This window comes from Octodon degus, unplaced genomic scaffold (genome assembly GCF_000260255.1).
Source record: "Octodon degus isolate 3935 unplaced genomic scaffold, OctDeg1.0 scaffold00006, whole genome shotgun sequence".
NCBI classification, from domain to species: domain Eukaryota; kingdom Metazoa; phylum Chordata; class Mammalia; order Rodentia; family Octodontidae; genus Octodon; species Octodon degus.
In genome coordinates this window covers 24,556,875-24,578,510 of record NW_004524582.1, presented here as the reverse complement: position 1 = coordinate 24,578,510, position 21,636 = coordinate 24,556,875, and the positions used below count along the sequence as shown (strand labels likewise).

Sequence of the window (21,636 nt, the reverse complement as noted above, 5' to 3'; positions counted from 1 at the left end):
TCAACCCTCGATTGGACAGTGTGAGGATATAAAAGAAACGCTCCGCGACGCGGAGGGTCAGAGACAGGAAGAGGGACGGAGAGAGGAACTGTGCTCTCTCGGGGCGCGCCACTCAGGAGAACGATTAAAGCCTTTCCGCCGCACAAATCGTGTTGAGTGCTTTCCTGCTGGACGGGAGGGCGCCCGACAGTCGGCCAGCTCCAAAGCAGAAGCTTTGTGGCCGAGGAGCTCGACCGAGCAGAACTTCTTACCTCCTTATGGCCAAGGACCACATCAGTGCTCAGTGCACTGGTGGCTTCCCAGCCCATCAGACTGACCAAGTTAGGCTTAATTATCACGTCCAGTGAGAGGAGGTAAGATGGACGTCAGCAGTCAGAGCATGGCTTGCGTTGGTGATTAGGCTTTCTGTGGAGCTCCAAGCCTGCTGCAGCCACGAGGACACGCACGTTTGCACTGAACTGGCAGTTAGGGCTGCCACCTGGTGTCTTTGGGCTCCTCGTGGCTCTGACTCAACACGTTAAAAACCGGGTTCCTGCTCTGGCTGGGTAATCGATCTGGACCTTAGAGTGTCTTAGCATTGCCGCACCATGAGATCAAGGTCATTGGGAAATGACAACCCAATTCAGGAAGCAGCAAAAATGGCTTAAACCCCTGTTGACTGGTATGCATCTCTCATGGATTTTTTTCCAGCTGAGGCTGTTGACTTGTTCCTCCCTCACCGAGGATTTTGGTTAGGAAGTGCAGGTGGACCCCTACAAGCTCCCCAAGGACACTGGTAAGTTGTGGTAGGCGCCGTGGTTCTCTGCTAGTGCCTGTTAGCCTTAATAAGCATTCTCTCTCACCAAAGATAAAGTAAGCCTGTTCCACTGCCGCAGCGCACCACACATGGGCTCCAGGGGAGACAGGTGCTGCTGTCATTTCCTCAGGTGATGCAGAGCTAATATTCTGAGCAGGTGGAAAGCCAGGAGCACCGTGGAGAGGTTGCATCTGCCTCTGGGAAGGTGGGGTGGCGTGGTGGACAGGTCACTTGTGCAAGCAAACGTATCAGAATGTCGGACCTCTGTGTGCACACAGCCTCGGAGTTGGCAGTTGACACAGTGAGACTGAGAGCTCACGCTTTGTTCTGATGAATCAGTTGTGTGAGGGGAGCATGTCTGGCTTGCAGCACTTCGCTACAGAAGACAGCATTCTGGCTCACTTTGGGCCAAGACCTCACATCCCTGAGAGCATCCTTTCCTTTCATTGCTTTGTGATGATGATAGCCCCAACCAACCAACATCTTCCAATCTTTGTTTTCCCACAAGTGTTCAAAAGTGTCATGCACAGGGTTACCAAATGCTTCGTATCTCATCAGTGGTGAATTAGGACTATCAAATATATTTATTCTGCCTAACTCTGTGTGAAAGACGTGGAAGTGTTTTCTTCTAGAATGGAGTCGTTTGTGTCAACTCTATCCGCAGAAAGCCTCAATGAAGTCAGAAGGGGATGAAGGAATGGTTACTATCCATGATTCCGTGAGAGCAACTACGACGAAAGACTACCACACTGCAACTTTACACAAAGGTAGTGAGGCTTTCAGCAGAAAGCCTTTGACAAGGACACCGTCCCAGCAATCGTCTGTTCAGTCTCAGACTGATAACCTTCTTGTTATTAATCATTGAGGCCAGTGATTATTATTTCAAAATACCTGGCCTTCCTTGCTTTTGTCTTTAAAACCTTTCCCTTACCTCCACCTCCTTGAATATACTCAGAGTACTGTGGTATATTCTGATTATAAGGTGCTGCAATTCCTGTTGTTGTTGTTGTTTTTTCCAAATAAAAGACATTAGTTTGGAGAATCTCTTTGTTTTTAATTTATGTTGGTATCTATAGAAAATTTAGAAAATTCATGCTATAGAATGTCAGTGTTCTCTGTAATATTAGAATTAGAATCTTCTGCATTTTAGGGTATAATTCCAATTCCAGATGGAGGAAACTTATGCTTAACATTCTGTTCAACTAGAACCAATCCTGGTGCCCAGATCTCTTGGTGAGGAATCTCCCGAGAGACAGGACTCATGTCAGAGCTAGGTACATGTAAGGGATGTAGCATGGAGATAGAGATTTGTAACAGGGGACTTGGCAATGGGCTCATGTGATTATGGCAGCCGAGAAGTCCCACAACAGGTCACCTCCAAACCACCCCAAGAGACTGGCAGCAGAGCTTAGTCTAGGTCCGAAGGCCTCCAAACCAGGGAAGTGGATGATGGCATAGTTCTGGGAGGCCAAAGAGGGGGAACCCCAAAGTGCCTCTGGTGTGTCTGGAGTTTACAGACCAGCGACCCAAGGACAGAAGAGAGGGTGCACCCAGGTCCTGAAGACAGATGCCTTCGCCGCTCCATTTCTGTCCCCGCTTGCATGCCCCACCACGACTGGACGTTGCCCACCCACTTTGACGGCAAATGCTCCTCACCAAATTGCCTCAGATTCACATGCTCATTGCCTAAGACATACCCTGACAGACACAACCAAAAATAATGCTCTACTCAGCTGTGAGATCTTCCCTAATCCAGTCACATTAACCCCTGAAATTCACCATCTCAGAGAGAAGAGAGTCTAGAAGGGTCTTCCTGGTTGGTCACTCTTGGCGTCCCAGCTGCAGTTGGCTAGCGCCCCCATTGTCCCTACTCTCCTAGCAAAAGCCTCACGGTCCTGCGTCAGAGATGGGAGCGTTGACGACACCAGGCCGGGTCCTCTCCCCAGCTCTGCAGGGCTTCTCTTTGAAGCAACCTATTAGCCTCGTTTCTCCCCCAGGCCCAGAAGTGGGATGACTGCTTCATGAAATTACTCTGCATAGCATTAGCGTTACTTGCGTTTTAGTTCTGTAATAGTTGTTTAAGCTAATTCCCAGTATTATTTGCTAAATCAAGTGGTACAGTTTCTAGTACATAACTGGGCCAGGACTGAATAAGGTATGAACACTGGTTCTATAATGTAGTAAGAAGAATATGGTTAGCGTGACGACTACTGTCTGATGATTAAAAGGTGACCTGGCAAGGAAAAGCAAAAGGTAGTAACTCTTTCTTTCTTTTCTCTTTACTTTCTTTTTTTTTTGCAGAACTGGGGATTGAACCTAGGCCCTTGTGCTTGCCAGGCAAGAGCTTGTTCTACTGAGCCATCTCCCCAGCCCCATAGTTCCTTCTTGTACCCTTGCTAACAACAGGCCCCTGGGAAAGCCAGTGTTCGCCAGCAGAGCGTGGGCAGCTGCTGGTGTTTTGAAGGATAAACCTGGACTCTCCTGGGTGGTTCATGGCAACAGTGAAACCAACACAAACATCTTCAGGATCTATGGATTCAGGGAGCGCAACTCCCAGGAACACAACACCGCTGAGTAGAGAAGGTCCACGGGGCATGACCCAAGTGGCCTCTTTCTGGGCTGGGAATGGGGCTGCAGACTTCTTTGATACCTCAGATGTTAAGGGGGCTCTGTGTGTGTGTGTGTGTGTGTGTGTGTGGTGTGTGTGTAAAGCCCAGAGCGGGCTTGGCTGTCCTCTCTGCTTCTCTGGTACCTCACAACTATTTTCATCACCAAAGTCAGCAGTGGAGCATGGTGTCGAGTAAGATCTCTGACTCACGAGTCTGGGTGGATGAGTGATCCTTCGTGTTATTCCCAGAAGGCTTCTGGTACTGTGTCAAAGATGGGAGGGAACAAGTGAGAGGATGATGTGGGATGCAGGCTTTAGGAGACCCCCAAAGAGAAGAAAACATGTGCAAGCCATTTCCAGCAGTCCTGCCAGGGTTCCGAGAGGGCACCGGGGTCGTTCCAGACCGGACCGTGATGCAGACACCAGGTAAGGGCTACTTTTAGCAAGATGCGTCTGGCCTGGGCCATCTCTCAGGGTCTAGGAACGCTCGGGAGAGCCGCCCGAGGTTCTTCTGGCTACTGGGCAGAGGACTGCATGCTACAAAGAACTAGGTGGGAAATGAACAAAAGACAAAACAGTCATTTCACAGAGGAAATAAGATGGAGAAACAGGGCGCCTGCAGGCAGGCGCAGGGGCGGGGAGTTTGATCCCCGGGCCTGCCATGCCGGCCCCGCCCCGGGGGTCACTGGAAAGGGGCAATTGAGATGGCATGGTGGCGCAAGCCTGTAATCCCCGCATTTGGGAGACTGTAAACAGGCAGATCACTACAAGCCCGATCTAGTAGTGAGACCCGGAACACCCTGTAGACCTTCCCCTAAAATACAAAAAAATAATAAAATAAAAAAAATCAAGAAACAAATACATGAAAAGATGCCCAAGTTTTTGTACAAAGGCACAGTGTAATATTTTTTATCCACTGGATAGGCAAACATCAAGAAGTCCTATATAAGTACATGTCAAAGACAATTCTTATTTTTTAAAAGTTAAGTAGCTAATCCTGGTGGCAGACTCCTATATTCTCAGCACTCTGGAAGCTGAGGCAGGAGGACTGTCACAAGCTTGAGGTCAATTTTGGCTACACAGTGACTTCAAGGCCAGCCTGAATTATGCAGAAGGACTGTGTTTGAAACCCAAACCCAAAGACAATTGGTTTATATTTGTAAAATGTAACACTTACATCTGTTCCAGGGAATGGCACGCACAGTGAGGCCTATCTTGATCATTCTTGATCCCCTGGGAACACACGTTAATTAGCGTGACTGCTGTCATTTTGCGGTGTACACATGTATTACATCACCAGATTGTTTACACAGGAATATTCAAGTTAATATGCCTTGTTACACCACAACAGAAAGGTAGGAGTTTTCTCGGGGAGGTAGGGAAGTGTCTATGGGCTTGATTCTCTGTTTGGCAGGCTGGTGACCTCCTGGGGAAGCAATGAGCCTCATCCCTTTTACCTCAGTGTAAACCGCCTCTAACTATAACATCACAAGTGAACATGGACGTCAGAATGTTTAGGAAGAAAGGCCCTACAGAAATATCAACAAATACACATAGAAATAGTTGCGAAAGCACTAAAGACAGCAAGCGAAAGGCTTAGGATATGGGATATTTATGAAGTACTATGTAGCAGTGAAAATGACCTAACTATAGCCATACACAATTAGAGTATATTAATTCCAAAGCATAATGTAGAAAACAGCAAGCTTTAAATAATTCATAAGGAAGAGCTCTACTCATATAAAGCACAATATTCAAAATTTAAAAGGTTGTTTGGAAATGTATACACATGTATTAACACTGACAAATAGCCAGAAAATCATAATCATCATAATCATAATCATAATCTAATCATCTGTATGCAGAATGGTAGTAGCCTGAGGGCTAGAAGAACAGTGAGACTGGGATTGAGAATGTGCATGCCAGAAGCTTCGAAGGTTGGTATTGTGCATATTAAGGGGCGTGGGATTCTAGAAAACCTTTGGATTATGTCAATTTTTAAGAGCCATCCTTTTGACCATATTTTATAAAGTTACCCAATTTTTAAAAAATGGTACAAAAAGTAGTTATGATATGGCAAATCTCATTATAAAAAAGCTATTTATATAGCTATTTGTACATGGTTCGTTAATTCAAAGGTGAATCTTTTTCCAAATTTTAACACTCCTGGCATAACTACCACTTGATCAACAGTATCATGTCAAGATTGCTGAGAAAGTGGTAGTCATTATGCAGCTTACCAGGCCATGTGAGAGTTTGTCCAGTTTTTTTTTTTTCAAGGTATTAAGAAATATTAGTTTTTTTGACCAGTTTCAGCTGAATATTTATTCTATAAAAACTTTACAGATTGTTCAGTTTATATTTAATTCAAACTACTGAATGAAAAAGTAGGTCCCACAGATGCAAAAATACTGTCAATCAATCCAAAGTAAAGGCAGATTTATACACTCTACAGCTTTCCATGTAGCCGGGGAGGCTGTCAGTTCTAAGTATAAACTTCAAAGCTGCACAAAAATAAGGTTGTGGTTTTATTTTTCATACATTCAATGTGATTGCAAACCCAGAAGCCCAGCGACTCCCAGGTTCCTGCAGGGGATGCTCTTGGACCCGCGTGGGTACCATGCCGCGTGCACGGGGGCAAGGAACCAGGACAGGAGGTTGAGTGGAAGTTCTTTTTGTTTGTAAAGGAATCTCTGTATTTAGTAGTGTGCCAAAAAGAATTTTAACTTATAAAATACATTCTAAGTGAACCCCAAAAGTACACTTTATAAACATACCAACTTTTTTTTGCTGTAATACACCAACCATATCTGCAGATAGAAAACCAAAGCTGTATATAAAGTAGTATTCCATGAATTATTAGTTGGCTCAGTTTTGAACTATCCTTACTGTTGCCGCTTTACATTGTATGTATCATTTGTTCTATACATTTTGATGCTAAATACCAATTAAACGTCTTTGGAAGAGGGGACCGTGACTTGGCATTAAGACCGCTGCTGTGTGCTCAGAAAGGCAGAGCAGTGTTAGAGACACGCGCAGTCCGGGTGGTACCTGCGATTCCCTAAGATTTTTATTCCATACTTTCTTAAAAAGTGCTGGGACCCGCGGAAGAAAGGCGCCCACAGTGCGCGGAGGCGAACATGGCACATGGCAGCCAATGGCCAGCGGTGTGAAAATTACAACTCTCAGAACTGAGGGAAGACCTCAGAGCAAGGAGCTGCTATGACCAACTCACGCTTCCCATCCAGACTTTCATTTTTGTGTCATGGTTTTCCTCAGTAGTAAAGTGATGGTGCGTTCTATACCCTCCATGCTGGCAACTGCACTGCATGTTTTTGTTGTCTTTTTTTGCATTTTAGGGAAGAGTCTATAGGGTGTTCAGAGTCTCATTACTAGACTGGACTCGTAGTGATCCCCGTTTACAGCTTCCCAAGAGCTGGGATTACAGGTGTGGGCCACCAGGCCCAGTCTCAATTGCCAGTGCACCCCGGGGACGAGGCCTGCATGTCAGACCCAGGGATCAAACCTTCACCTGCTTGCAGGCGCTTTAATCCTTTGAGCTATTTGGCCGGCCCCTGCATGAGTTTTTGAGCTGACATAAATTGGAAAAAGTTTGGAAGATTATACACCGGATTAGTGAGGCTGTCTGATTTTGAGGATGGGTGAATTTTCCCCTGCCTTTTGCTTATTAATTTTAATTTTCCACAAGGAAGACCTTGTTTGTATAAGAAAAGTATTATTACTTAGAAACCTTAAAGTGTTTTGTGTGTGAATTGTTTAAAAAAAAAAATCACGTCAATGTGAGAATTGGCGGAAATCCCGCAGCCTTCCTCAGGCCACGGCAGGGCCCAGGAGGGGTAGAGTAGAAGAAAGCCTCCAACCTCTGGGAATTGGTCCCAGTCCTGGCCGCACTCACACCCCGCAGCCCTCCAGCTAGCCCAGCAGCCCAGGGCCAGGCACCCTTGCACCCGGGCTGCTACCAAGTCCAGTGAGTTCTGAAGCTTTGGTCAAACATCAGTTTTCAGGGATATCTAAGTTCACGTGAGTCCAGGGGACGGAAGAGCAAGGATTTATAATCTTGGAAAATGTGCGGTTAATCCACTAACCAGACTTCTCGCATTGTGCCTCCTCCTGCCCCTGGGCCTCCAAAGCAGTCTTCCAACCTTGCCTGAAACTCCCACTTCTTATTTATTTTGGTGGAACCGGGGATTGAACTCAGGCCCTTGCGCTTGCCAGGGAAGCGCTTATTTCACTAAGCCATCTCCCCGGCCCCCCTCCACTTCATATTTAAAAAGCAGGCAAATACCTCTGCCAGGAGTCAGTCCTTCGTCCTCTCCAAATACTGTGCTGCCACCACTCGCCAGGCATTTGTGTGGCCCCGGTTTGCTGTGTGGCTGCCGCCCATAGCGACCTGAGTCCGTGTCCCCAGGCCTGAGCACAGGCAGGGGTTTAGCAAATGTCCATCTGCCCAACAGAGCAGTTTCAGTTGAAAAAATGCTGGCTACAAAACCAGTTTTTCTTCCCGTAAGAGTGACTGTGGCGTAATCTGAAAAAACGTCTCTGGATTTCAGAACAGGAAGATGGCTAAGCAGTGACTTTAGGAAATGTACAGCACTCCTGCACACAGTGGTTAAATAAAAAATGGGGAAAACAGAATTTTTTCAGCACTTTTTCACCTTTGAGCCATCTCTAGCGTCTGATCAGTTGCTTTTATGGGCTCCAGGGTGTTTGAAGGGCAGTAAAATCCCCAGAGCCTGGGGCCAAGCTCTCAGCTTCCTCTTGGCCACAGCGGGGACTGCCTTGGGAAGGGCACTGTTACCCATTGGACACTACCAGTGGGACAGCCCTGGTGTCGGAGGCTCTTGGGCCCCAGAGGCAGCACCAAGGGAGACTGAGAACAGAAGAGGCACATGGGGAGCCGGCAGGGAGGAGGACGTGGCGACTGGGACCCCTGCTCAAGAGCTGTTGCCTTCAGCGAGCCTCACTTGACAGTACCCACTGCGGGGGGAAAGCAGGCGCGCCAAGAATGGGGAGGGGTGCGGGGCTGCTCAGTGGGTTACTACTGGGGCACACTGGTGCATTCTGAGCTAGATGTCTCGTTCTCCCTGTTTATAGTTCCACGACTGTGCTGGGAATTGTAGAATGGTTTGCACCCCTACCTTTCTTCCAGGGCTCCCTGTGGATGGTACCTTTCTACCTGGGCCCCCAGCCACTGAAAGCTACTTGGCGCTCCTGCTGGGTCCCCCATGAGAAGGTTCTGTGTGCAGTTCTCTGAGCTAGCTCTGGCTTCTCACGCAATCACACGGCCTCCTACGCCAGCACCGCAGGCCCCGCAGCAGGCAGCATCAATCTGTGAGCAGCGTTTGCACATGCAGCAAAGACTTACACAAATGGTGCTGGAACACAGTCCGACTCCTACCTTTGGCTTATTTTAAGAAAGAGTGCTAGCTTTCTGAGCTTTGGCTGAAATTCACCCACACAGATAATAAAAAACTCTCAAGTTCTTAGTCCAGAGATTCTTTCTAAAGTTAATTCTACCAAGACAGATGCCATAGCTGCATTTGAAAACGGAACAAAGTACCTAAGATCAGTGGCTTGTATCAGTGGCCTGTAGAGAAGAAACAGCTTACACAGGAAAAAGAATTCTTACCACTCAAGTTTTAGGGAAACATTTTATAATTTACATATAAAATCTCAGTAAGAAACCATGTAAAATGACAGAAATATCCAGCTTACATTGAAACAACAAAAAAGAAAAAAACAAAAAACCACATACACTGACTGTATATTTTAATTATAAAACAAGAATAAGAACAAAACATTTTAAAATAATCTCAATTATTTGGCAACTCATCACATCATTGCAAGAGACAAATTTGACCTTAATAAAAGTTTAATTTTATGAAAAACTTAGGTTGGACAATTTGTTCATATGGAAGTTAAAACATGTTTAAAAAAGAACCTGGCAATAAAACCAGCTTCATCCTGAAATAATTGTGTATAAAAACAACATGAAATCCTGGAGCTACGTAGGTAGGAGTGACCTGACCGGCCGTGGGCTTCCCTTTGCTGAGAGAGATGGGAGGAACCTCGGGGGCTTCCAAGAACATGAAGGGGCGGGCGCTGACAGGGGCCCTGCTGTGGCAGGAGACGGGCGGCTCTGCCTGACCAGGCTACCATCACGGGGCTGGTGGCAAAGTCACAGATGCAAGTGTCATCTAAAAATGAGTTACATTCTTAAAAAGCAGTCATGACTGTGACCAGAAAGCGGCGAGACCCTTTCTTGAGCTAAACTACTCGGTGCATGCGAGCTTCTGCACGTCCTGCTGGGTCAGTCACGGGCAGGCAGAGTCCTACAGAAGTTGCTACTAACGACTGCACAGCATTTAAAACCCTCTTTATTAAAAAAAAATAATAATAAAATAAAATAAAATAAACAGATATATAGTAAAGTTCACAGATAAGTTTTCTCTGTAAAATAAATAGTGTTCATTGATTAGCATCATACATAGAGTAAAATACAACCTATTTTTACATGTTTATATACTATACACAGATCACTGGCCGGCAGCCTGGTGTCTGACGGGCTGGAGGGGTTTGCCTCGGTGATGTGTCACATTGGGAAACCCCAATTTGAATGTTAAAATATACAACTACTTTGAGTTCAGATACAAGTAAACTTACTGTCCTTTATCTGAAATAAATGTACATGATGATATCTTCTATGAACAATAGTTTATAAAGCGGTTTAAAACAACAAGAAAAAGCTTGCACCTAGGAACTTACAGCCCATGCATATCTGTTTCTTGGTTAAAAAAAAAAAAAGAAGCCTCTGGCCATGAGGTTCATCCGTCCCTTCCACGCTTCCCCAGGGGGCCATGACAGTGGCGGTTGGGATTACCGCTTTGCCTTTTTTGTGGGGGCTTCCTCCACTCTCTGCTGGCCTCGCGTCCGTGCTCCAGGAGGGCTGACTTCTCTCTTGCGCTTGGTAGAAGGGGAGAGCTGTGTCTTTGATCTGCATGAAATACAAGTCAGGACGACAGAGTTAAAATTAAAAGTAGCTGCTTCAAATATTACAGGAGTTATTTAAATATGCAACAATCTGTACTTGACTGCTAAAAAGAGAGAATCCCAGTAACATTCATATGAGAAAAGGAGTCTGCGCTCGCTGGCTATGTGCTGACAGCTTCACACACACAAGACCCAGGTAGGTGTGGACAGCTGTGTCTGGGTCCAGCTGACTGCCCCGTTGTTGGCCTTCATCAAATCAGCTTTCCGAAATTCTATCTATAAACAAGGAATCAGCCGCTAGCCCTACCAGCACACGCACTGCCCCATGCAAGCATGCAGGACTGCGGGTGAGGCTGAGCGAGCACAGAACCGTGCTCCACACTGCAGCAGCACACAGCTCGGCTGGCAAAAGCAGTCTAGAGAGCGCGCGGACCGCTCCCTCGAGCATCCTCAGCCCTGCTCTTCAGTGAGCGACCAGAGCTACTAACGAGGACGTTAGTGATGCTATCCTTAGATACATAAACTCCACGCTGGCCCTGAAGTTTGTAGGGTAAAGTCATCTAGAGCACAGCACACAAGCGCTCCACTTTTTTTTTTTCCATTTATGTATTTGGTACAGGATCTCACCACAGAGCTTAGACTCATAGTGATCCTGTATTCAGCCTCCTCAGCGCTGGGATTACAGGCGTGTAGCACTATACCCGGACTCTGGCCATTTCAGCATGCAGTCCTGGGGATCGAACTCTGGTCCCTGCACTTGCCAACGCAGGTGCTTAGTCCGCTGAGCTATCTCGCCGGCCCTGTGTTCTACTTTAATAGCACTTTGGTTTAACACTGCTAAAGAACACCATTCCCAAACAAATGACCTCTTTTTATCACTTCATGCTTTGATATGTGATATCTTGCTTAAAAAAATCATCCTAACAAAAAATAAAAATCTGTGTTGGGAGGATAGTTCAGTGCTCTAAGCTCACTGCCTGGTAAGCACATGCCTGTACGCCCAAGACAGGAGGATCAATAGGCATCTGAGCTGTGTAGCAAGACCCTGTACCAAACAAACAAACATTAAAAGAAAAAAGAAAGATTCCCCCTCAACCACCTGATCAAACGCCTCTTCCCCAGTGGTACAGGGGCCTGAAACCAGGCAGCGCTGAGCACCAACTCCAGCCCTTTTCTATCTGGACACAAGGTCTTGCTGAATTTCCTGGACTGCCTTCCTCGGGCTCTTCCTGCCCCAGCCTCCAGCACAGCACCAGGCCAGCTGAAGATCCCTTACTGCTCACCTCCAGCTCAGAAGCCACGCCCCTGCACACCTCACAGCCCTCTGGCCACTACTGGGCTTTTCAACATTTATGTGCTGGCCTTTCTCAAACCGCAGGTCAGCCTCTGTTTTAGAGAAAGAGATTACGAGAACACAACAGCAGACACTGTCACTGCCATTGCATTGACTGCATTTGTGAAAATCCCACCTCGGGTACCGTGGGAAGGAGGTGCGCCCCAGGTGCTGCACAAGCACAGCATGTTCTTACTGCAGGCTGCTGTCAAGAGAGCCTCAGAGTCCGGCCTGTCTTGCTCTCCTATGAGCTGCTTCTCCAGGGCAGATGCTATGCTGACATGGATTCAGTTTGCTAACTCCAGTGCCCACTGCAATTTCAACACATGGTAGTAAGCAATAAACATTTTATCAGGGAATGAAAAGACACGGAAAAGCAGAAGTGCTAGAAAGGAAAAAAGGAGCATGCACTCTGTAGATGCTGCGGGTGGCGCACAGCGGTGCCTGTGGATGTGCCAAGAATGGCTAAGCCGCAGCGCTTGCTCTCCAGGTGCATCCATTTACCTAAAAGTGCCGCAAGTTTCACCTTTATGGCAGAGTAGTAAGTATTCCACTGTACACCATAATCTTAAGTGAAATAAATCAGGCACACAAGCTCAACTGTGTCACTGCTTCTCTTGTGTGAGAAGGCCAAAGGGCAAATAAAGACTGAAATGAAGGACAAATCACAGCAAGGAAGAAATTGTGCAAGTGGGACAGAGAACATGGGAGGGGGCAATTGGGAAGAAAGGGGAAAGAAAGAAAAGAATTAAAAATGGAAGCAAAGCTTTTGTAAATAGGGAGGGGAAGAAGGATTGAAGGGAAGAGAATGGAAGGAGTGGAGAAACATTACGTACAGGTACAAATTCCCCAGGATGAAAGTGATCATTCTGTATAGCAAACATGTACTTAAAAAGAGTAGTGCTTGTTAATAAACTGGCAAGTAGAGCGGTCACTCTCAGACTACAGACGCTGTGCGCCAGGGCTGGCACTGCTGTGTCAGCAGCGCCGAATCCCCACCTGCCTTTCGGGCGGGCGATCCCTCTGCACGGTCCATTCTGAGGCGTGTGCGTGCACGCATGTGCGTCTCCCTGAGCTCCCTCCCCTCACACATGAAACAAATACCGTGCTACACTTCACATATTGGGGGGGGGGGAGTTGATGGGAATCTGCTCTCCTTTCCTTTGAGGACAAGAGATAACTGTGTGTTATATTACAAATGTGTTGTGACAATTAAAATGTGGTAAGAGTCATCAGAAGTTTTTGGACACACTGAGCCATCTTTCTTTGATTTTGGAGAGATATACTGCAGATCTCAATGAAGAGTGGAGGGGACAGAATTTAGGTGCTTCAGCCAGTGCCAACTGCAACTCTTCCCGCAGAAAAGCAGCGTGGAGACAGGCGGGCCTTGGTCTCCACAGAGCACAGCCCAGGGAGCAGAGACCTCAGGCCGCAACAAGGTGCAAGGGACGTTATCCACAAATAGTCCCAGGGTTCAACATGACTTGAGGTGTAAGCAGGGACTTACCTTCCTAACAGGGGAGATTTAATAACTTTTTTGTTGGTAGGTAACTTCTCTTTTGCTAACTTTTGGCAATTTCTAGGAGAAACTGTGTCTGGACTGCCCAGTTTGGATGTTGCCCGTGCAGATAGCTCGCTATGACGCTTTCTGAAACAGCTTATACAGACACCAAGCAATGGTCACGCTGAACCCTGGGGACCATTTAGAAAGGATGGGGCTGCTCATGGGCCTGCAGAGAGAGTGGTGGGGAAGGCAGGGAATGGCTGCTATCTTGACCATCGCTAGAAAGCAGAGCTTGGTATCGTTCAGGACCACAGCTACTAGCATGACTCTTACTGAGCATGGTATTTACCACGTCTTAGAAAAAGAAGAATCAGAGACACAGAAGAGAATACCGAAACATTATGCTAAAGTAAGGGTATCCTAACAGCTCAGAATAGAATCAGAAGCTGAAGACTGGGTGTGGTGGCGCGCGCCTGTAATCCCAGCTCTTAGGGAGGCTGAAAACAGGAGGATCACTATGAGTTCTGATCTATGTAGTGAGACCCCACAGACCCTGTAGACCCTTACTAAAAAATACAAAACTAAATAAGTAAATAAATAAATTAGCAGCCAATTCATGAAAGCATAATTCACAGGGATAAAAGGCAAAGTTCCTAGAGTCAATAGCACAACAAAGAAATCAGATAAGGGAAGATCTTATCAGTAAAAGCTCTAGGCAAAAGCTCTTGTTTAGTTCAAGGGAAGGCAACTCTGACTTAGATACCTACAAGAAGATGAAGCACAAAAGGCTGAACAATCCTCTTCTAGATTCGCGAGACCACACTTGGTATAAAATACCTACTTTTTAAAGAGAATGAGCTCAAGAGCGTGAATAGGGATGATGAGAAGGCCCAACACAAGCAGCAGCTGCCACCAAGTACAGAAAGGAGAATTACACGTAAGTCCCCAAGAGTACAAGGAGAACCAAGAACAGAAGGTAAGAGGGTGGCTTCACTGGACACAAGAAACTGGGGGAGAAGGCCTTCCCCTACCCTCTGATCCGTGCAAGAGCAGGAGGACTGCCCAGCAGCTGCTGACCAAGTGGCCCAGGCACTGGTAGATCTCACTACCAGATGACCAGTGGGGACACTTTCAACTCTGAAAACCTGGGGAATTACAAAGGGCCAGAGCCCTGGAGCCAAGCACCCAATGCTGAGGAATTGAGATCAAAGAAGAAAAGAACCGACTTAGAGACAAAGGTGGTTATCAAGCAACTAAGTTAAATCATTACTTTTGGAGAACACTTTCAGGGAGACAAGTGTCCCAGCCTCATTTAGATCCCAGTGGGCAGCAGCTAGGCCTGAGGGGCCTGCTTTAGTGGAGCCCTCTGCTACTAGCCATGCTGCCTGGGCTGTGCAGGAGGAAGCCCTGAGCTGGGGACGCTGCACAGGTGCAAGGCTGAGCTCTAGGAGGCCCAGCGCCCTCAGCAGGAGTCCTCAGTCTCCGTGACTTCTACTTGTCTGAGTTGCACAACCACAAACACCCAAGAGGCCGGGGAGACAGCTCAGTGGCATAAGCACCTGCCTGGCAAGTATAAGGTCCAGAGTTCTGTCCCTGCTACTGCAAAAAACCACAACAACCAAATACAGGACCAGTTTCTCTTTGGTCACATGAGCTCTTGGAGTCTTAGGCTTTAAAGTCTGATGCTCTGAGAAATGAAATCTTGGCACCAGTGGCTAATACACATAACTCTGAATTATATATTACTTTTCTTATGGCGCTGGAACTTGAACTCACACTGATAATAAACTCCACAGTCCTTTTCATTTTGAGACAGGGTCTTGCTAAGTTACCAGGATGGCCTACAACTTATGACTCTCCTGCCTCCCTCCTGAGTAGATAGGATTACGGACCTCTGGCACCATGCCTGGTTTATGATGGTTACTATCACGATGAGAGGTGTTAACAGTGATACTTCTTCTTCTTCTTTTTTTTTTTTATGAGCAGAATATATTTATTAAGAGAAAGAAAGCTCCTGTCCCGAGAGAGGGAAGGGGGGGGGTCCCCCAAGTGGGTATTTCCCCCCAACAGTGATACTTCTTGAAATGAATATTCCTAAACTTTTTCATACATTTTGGTAATAAAATTATATATTATGCTAAAATTAATGATGAATCATCCTAAAGACATAAAACATTCTTGCTTTGCAGAAAGTTACTGAGAATTAGGATGTGACTACAGCCATCAATCACCTCTCAAAACATGTCCTGAAAAGCATGCTAGCTGGTGTCAGTGCAATGTCGGGGCTGGTGGTCGGCGAAGGAGAGTGTAACTGGCCAGGCCTGCTAGTTTAAGCGAAGTTACACAGGACTCCTTCCTTCAGGACTCTGCTGCACCTGCACTAACCCAATGGACACTGAGGAGAGAATCCTGGCTTCCCAAGCTTGTGTCCACTCTTTTTCTCCCTCAGACTTTTGGGTCTACTAGGGTCTGAGACAATACACTTTGGGCAACATCTGGAATTACCATCTACATGAGTAAATGTAGTTATTTAGTATCTATTAAACATTGCCAAATCTGGGGAATTTCCTATGATCAATGCAAAGGATGACAGCATTGTGACAGTGTGTGTCCCTGACTTCCCTGCTGCCTGGCATCAGGCATGCTGAGCGAAGGGGCCATGTTTGCTGTGTCTCTCCACTCATAGACCTCAGCAGTGTCTGAGACAGGAGATGCCCCAAAAAGATTTACGGAAGAACTGATGGGTTCCACCAAAAGCAATCACAACCTGCAAAGACTCTGAAACAGCCCCAGATAACTGCAGGCTGAGACTGGCTTCTCCCAGAAGATGCAGAATGGCTGAGGGCTGAGAGCACACGGGCCCTCCTGAGGACAAGAAGCAAAGAGCTTCCCAAGGCGGCGGGAGTGGTGCTGCTCCAAGAGAATCCCACAAAACCTGGAGCTGTTTCCAGCAGAGAAACTGGCGAGGCGGAGGGCAGCGATATTACCTCTGTGCCTCGGACCTGGTGGAGGACCGAGTGGTGGCTCCCAAGGGCTCATCCTCTTCCTCTTCTTCCTCTTCCTCCTCAGACTCCTGATCTTTTTTATCCTCAGTTGTTTCAGAAAGCAGTTTCTGGCGTTTTCTTTCCGGCTCCGAGGATTCTGTTCAGATATAACAGTAACACCTGGACTGTACAATTCCCAAAGACACTTCCACAGCAGAGTCATGGAGTTCAGAACTTAGGGTATTATGGACTTGGAGGCAGAAGAAGTGGTTTTCCACTTCCTTTTAGTTTCAGCACTTGCAATTCACAACTGTTTAACTTAATCTCAAACACATTTGGGATAGTTTACTTATGTAGTTCACAGCCAGCATTGATGAAAAATTCACATGTACTCAGAAAAGCATCTGGAATGTAGCATTTCTGACACAGGATTAGAGCTATTTCACATATATTTGCGTAATATTAATATTAGCTACATCCCACTGGACTTTTTCTCACCCAAAAAGAAAAAATCTTTTAAAGAAAAGGATGGCTATGAAATAATAAGACTCTGATAGAGAATATGCTAAGGTCATACCAGCATCGTCTGACAGAGTGAGCGAACGTTTGGGCTTTCTTCCTCTCCGACGAGCACTTGCTGTTTTTTCCTCACTGTCTTCCTAGAAGTGGTAAAATTACAGTTGAGAGTGTGATCAACCGAACATTTTTTTATTTTAAGGAAGGGTCTACAGGGTGTTCAGGGTCTCACTACTAGATCGGACTTGCAGCGATCCGCCTGTTTATAGCTTCCCAAGAGCTGAGATTATAGGCAGGCGCCACCATGCCCAGTCTCAATCGCCTGTCTCAGCGCTCTCCAGGGGCAGGGCCAGCACAGCCGGCCTGGGGATCCGGCCTAGAGCCCCTGCACCTGTTTGCAGGCGCTTTAATCCACTGAGCTATTTGGCTGGCCCAATCAACCGACCATTTATTAAGTTTATTTCTAATGGATATATCTTGATCAGAAAACTAACACTTACACTGCTTGTACTTCTTTCTTGTAGGTTAGCTGTTTCTTTATTAGACTCATCTTTAAGAAAAGGAAAATCTTTGCATTAATATTTATTAAATTCATTTTACTATTAAAATTAAATAGTCTTGCTTAACCATTAAGATACCAGTGCTAATTAATAATTTTTATATATAGTTTATCACAATCTTGTATCAATCAAACGAAGATGAAATGAAAACACCTAGCAGGTAGCTATCAGCATGTAAATTAGGAGACTGACGTTTTCATTTAAGACTTGCGACAAATGTGCTATGGGACCTGGGTAAATTATTCAAAATCCCAAGCCTCAGTATCCTCATCTGTAACACAGGGAGCTGTGAGATCAGCTTTTTGGTTCTTTTCAGATCAGATGTTCCCAAGGGGGAAAGGAAGGGGAAGTGGTGTAAAGGGAGCCCTGAAGTGTCACCAGGGACTACAGGCTGGAACAACTCATAGGCTGAGGATCAGTCCCTTATCTAAAATAAAATACTTGGGACCAAAAAGTCAATTTCATAATTTTGAATATTTGTATATGAGGCACCTTGGGGACATGAAATTCATTTATATATTTCATATACATTTTATGCACACAGGCTGAGGCAATTTTATGCAATCTTAATTGAACCTTTGTTTGGACTGCAGATGAAGCCTTATCATGAGATCTGCTGTGGAATTTTCCACTTATGGTGTCATACTGGTACTTCAAAAATTTTGGGTTCAGGCCATTTGACCTACACTTTCACAATATTACATTATGAATATTTCTCAAATTTCCACGAATTCTTTCTTTTTTTTTTGGCGGAACTGGGGATTGAACTCAGGCCCTTGTGCTTGCCAGGGAAGCGCTTATTCCACTGAGCCATCTCCCCGGCCCCTGACCTATACTTTTAAATCTTTTTTGGCAGAACCGGGGATTGAACTCAGACCCTTGCACTTGCCAGGCAAGCGCTTATTCTACTGAGCTGGCACCGATACTTTAAAATCTCAGCATGGCTCTGTAACTATTATAGCTTGGAAAAATCAGGTGTAACTTGATTTTCACCATTTGTTCAGGGCCACACAACTACTAAACTGAAATTTCAATTTCTTTGATGACAAATATACCATGGCAATTAAAAAAGGACATGCAATAGGCCAACTTATAGGCGAGGCCTTATTCATTATGTATTTTTTTTTTCTATAGATGCTTATTACACTTTTCTGAGAGTGAATCACAGTAAGAAAAATGAAGATTAATCAATGCAATACTTGAAGCTAAAATCTTGGGGTGTGCTTACAGGCACTCAACCCAAGTCTTCCTGTTGATGCTGACAGCTACAAGGAGTACCGCCCTCTGCTGCAAGTTCAGTTTGCCCACCATGAGAGCCAGCAAGGGGTCCTTTACTCTTTTAATCATCACCAGATTCAGAAAAATACTGTCAGATAATCCTATAACATAATCACAAAGCTTACACTGGAATCTGTTAAAAGCACACAAATTAACAAGATTTTTTGGTATGGACTTAAATGTTTTAAAAGCATTCCTAAGAACCAAACATAGAGGCTGGGGAGATGGCTCAGTAGAATAAGCGCTTCCCTGGCAAGCGCAAGGGCCTGAGTTCAATCCCCGGTTCTGCCCAAAAAACCCAAATTAAACATAAGTAAAATTCTTCCTCCTTTAAAAAAACAGAAAAACGGGGACCTGCCCAGCAGCTCAGTTGTTTAAGTGCCTGCTTAAACAAAGCCCTAAAGCTCAAGCTTCTGGGGTTCCAACCCAGACAGACACTGCAAACCAGAAATGCCCTAAAGGCATTTGGAGTCAAAACAAAACAAAACAAAAAAACAAAAACCAAAAAAACAAAACCCTTCTACCATTTTTGGGGGCCTGGCCCTAGCTCAGGCCTTTAAGTGGCTGCTTCCACAAAGCTGTCAGCCTCAGGTTGCTGGAGTTGGAACCTCACACCTCTCCTGCTGGCCAAAAGTGCCCTGAAGGCATTCGAGGAAAAAAAAAAAAAAAAAAAATCCTTATGGGAGCCTGGGCCTAGCTCAGTCCTTTAAGTGGCTGCTTCCACAAAGCTGTCAGCCTCAGGTGGCTGGAGTTCGAACCTCACAACTCTCCCGCTGGCCAAACGTGCCCTGAAGGCATGCGAGGAACATAAAAAACAGAAAAACTGAAGTATAATCAAAAGTTCATATAGTAAAATGCAGAACAAATTTTATACAGATATTCTATATACCTTTGCTTTACCTAGCTGATAGATTATGTATTCCTAAATTGACTTATCTGATGAAAACAGCTGTCACATTAATCCTCTGTGCTTGTTTGGCAAGTGGGATCAAATCCAGAGGCACTGCACTATCGAGTTAACAGCACCAGCTCTTTTTAGGGACTAGATTGCCAAGGCTGATCTTGAACTTGTGATCCTCCTACCTCAGCATCCCAAGTAGCTGAGATTACAGGTGCGTACCACTGTGCTAAGCTTCCTTTTTGTTTTAATCAAGATTTGAAAGCCCACAAACTGCTCTTGGTTTTACATTAAAAATTTCAAACTTTTTTTTTTTGGCAGAACCAGGGATTGAACTCAGGTGAGTCATCTCCTTGGCCCATGGAACTAATATATACACACTATAAAATATCTGGAAACTGCCTATAACAGCTGCATAGTAAGGAATGGGCCCATCATCCTGTTACCCACAGTTAATCATTATTAATATTCTGTAATATTACTTTCCTACTTGGAATGACACAAAATACTTGAAATGAGTTCATTTCTTGAGTCCTGGACTGTATAAATTAACTGCACACCTGCTTTCAAAATTGTTATTCCTTTGGGAACAACATGCTCCTGATTTTGTGTGTGTTTTTTTTTTTTTTTGCAGTACCGGGGATTGAACTCGGAACCTTGTCCTTGCCAGGCAGGCACTTATGCTGCTAAGCTATCTTCCCGGCCCTGAATTTGTGCATTCTTGATAATAATGCCCAATAGCAGGGTGATCTATTTCTTAAGATACTTTGGACACTATAATGCAAGTTTTTTATACAGAAGGAGTGTTTTGATTTTGCTACCTTCCCCTCCTCTATGAAGGCCTCCCAGGCTTCTTAAAGAAAATGCCAGATTACAGAAAAAGAAGAGTCAGCTATAAAGACAACTGTTTTTACCAAGAAGCCCACTCATTTCATTGAAAAACAGAAGGAAAGCTCAAGCCTTTCCCTAACAGCCAGCCTCCCGGGCTCACTTAGGAAAAAACATTACTTATAAAGTCAGTTTGTAATTATAAGAAAAGAAAAAAAAAGCCAGTTTGCAGATTTCTTGAGTGAAATGAAAGCACACCACACCCAGTTTCTCAGATCATATACAGAGAAATGCTCTAGGTACGCACCTGCTTGCATTACTTTCAGTTTGCTGCTAGGTGTAGGCTGCTCCACCTAATTGCAAACAAACAAAACAAGGAAATCAATCTTTTTGTTATCACACAAAAAGGCAGAATACTTATCAGGTCTCTATTTATTAGTAGACAGAATGTCTGGAATCTATGCTCTGCAGCTGGCCAGGTACACTCAGCAAACAAAGAAGCCTTACGCTTCTAACGTATGGTCTCTGCCACGAGCTCCCCTGCTCCGTCGGCTGTGAGGCTGGGCATGACGACCGCTGACGATCCCCAGGGCCGGTGGTCTTCTCACATGCTGGTCAGCAAGCTCACATGAATAAGGCTTTATCTGGCTGTCTTATAACAATTTTAGGGCCAGTGAGATAGCTCAGCAGTGTAAAGCGCCTGCTTAGGCAAGCGCAGCGACCACAGTTCAATTCCTGGCATCACTTGCTGTGCCAGACCCACCCCCAAGGTGAGCTGAGGCAGCCACAAACAAACAAGAATTCTAAAACAGTGATACTGTAGGTGTCTTTGTACACTTTATAGCCAAGAAAATTGAGTCTCCTGTAACTAGACCCAAGCCACAGGTCTAAAAGTAAGTGCCAAAGCGTTGAACCCTAAAAGTACTTCCCTAGGTCACTGGACACATATCTGTCCTCCTTATAATGCTGTCACTGAGATGCAGGCAATGACATCCTGACCCAGTGATTTCGCTGGGTATACACTTTAGTGCCACAGTTACGGAACTTTAAAAAAAGAAATGAAGTGTAACAGAGAATTCTCCTGTAATGATACACATACTAAATGTACATATTTTAGTAAAAAAATAGTACCACAGAAAGCAGAGAGATACTAAGACCCTTCAGAAGTTTCCATATAAAAGCCACTATCTCAAAATCATGTATAAGAGAAAATTTATTTTAATCTAGGTTAATCGGGGGCTAGGGAGATGGCTCAGTGGAATAAGCGCTTCCCTGGCAAGTTCAAGGGCCTGAGTTCAATCCCCAGTTCCACCAAAAAAA

The 21,636-nt window shown here is 45.4% G+C and overlaps 1 protein-coding gene across 1 annotated transcript in view; it reads right to left on the bottom strand.

Annotated features, from left to right (window-relative positions):
- Positions 1 to 9,179: 9,179 nt before the first annotated feature.
- The window catches only part of Bod1l1 (biorientation of chromosomes in cell division 1 like 1), a 51,738-nt gene continuing 39,281 nt past the window's right edge, over positions 9,180 to 21,636 (bottom strand). Inside the window, exons 22-26 of the mRNA XM_012516493.2 lie at positions 20,624 to 20,669; positions 17,253 to 17,302; positions 16,814 to 16,895; positions 16,240 to 16,393; positions 9,180 to 10,419 (exon numbers count right to left, since the gene is read on the bottom strand). Of these exons, the coding sequence (XP_012371947.1) occupies positions 10,302 to 10,419; positions 16,240 to 16,393; positions 16,814 to 16,895; positions 17,253 to 17,302; positions 20,624 to 20,669 (450 nt within the window). The 3' untranslated portion in view covers positions 9,180 to 10,301. The remainder of the gene's footprint in view (positions 10,420 to 16,239; positions 16,394 to 16,813; positions 16,896 to 17,252; positions 17,303 to 20,623; positions 20,670 to 21,636) is intronic.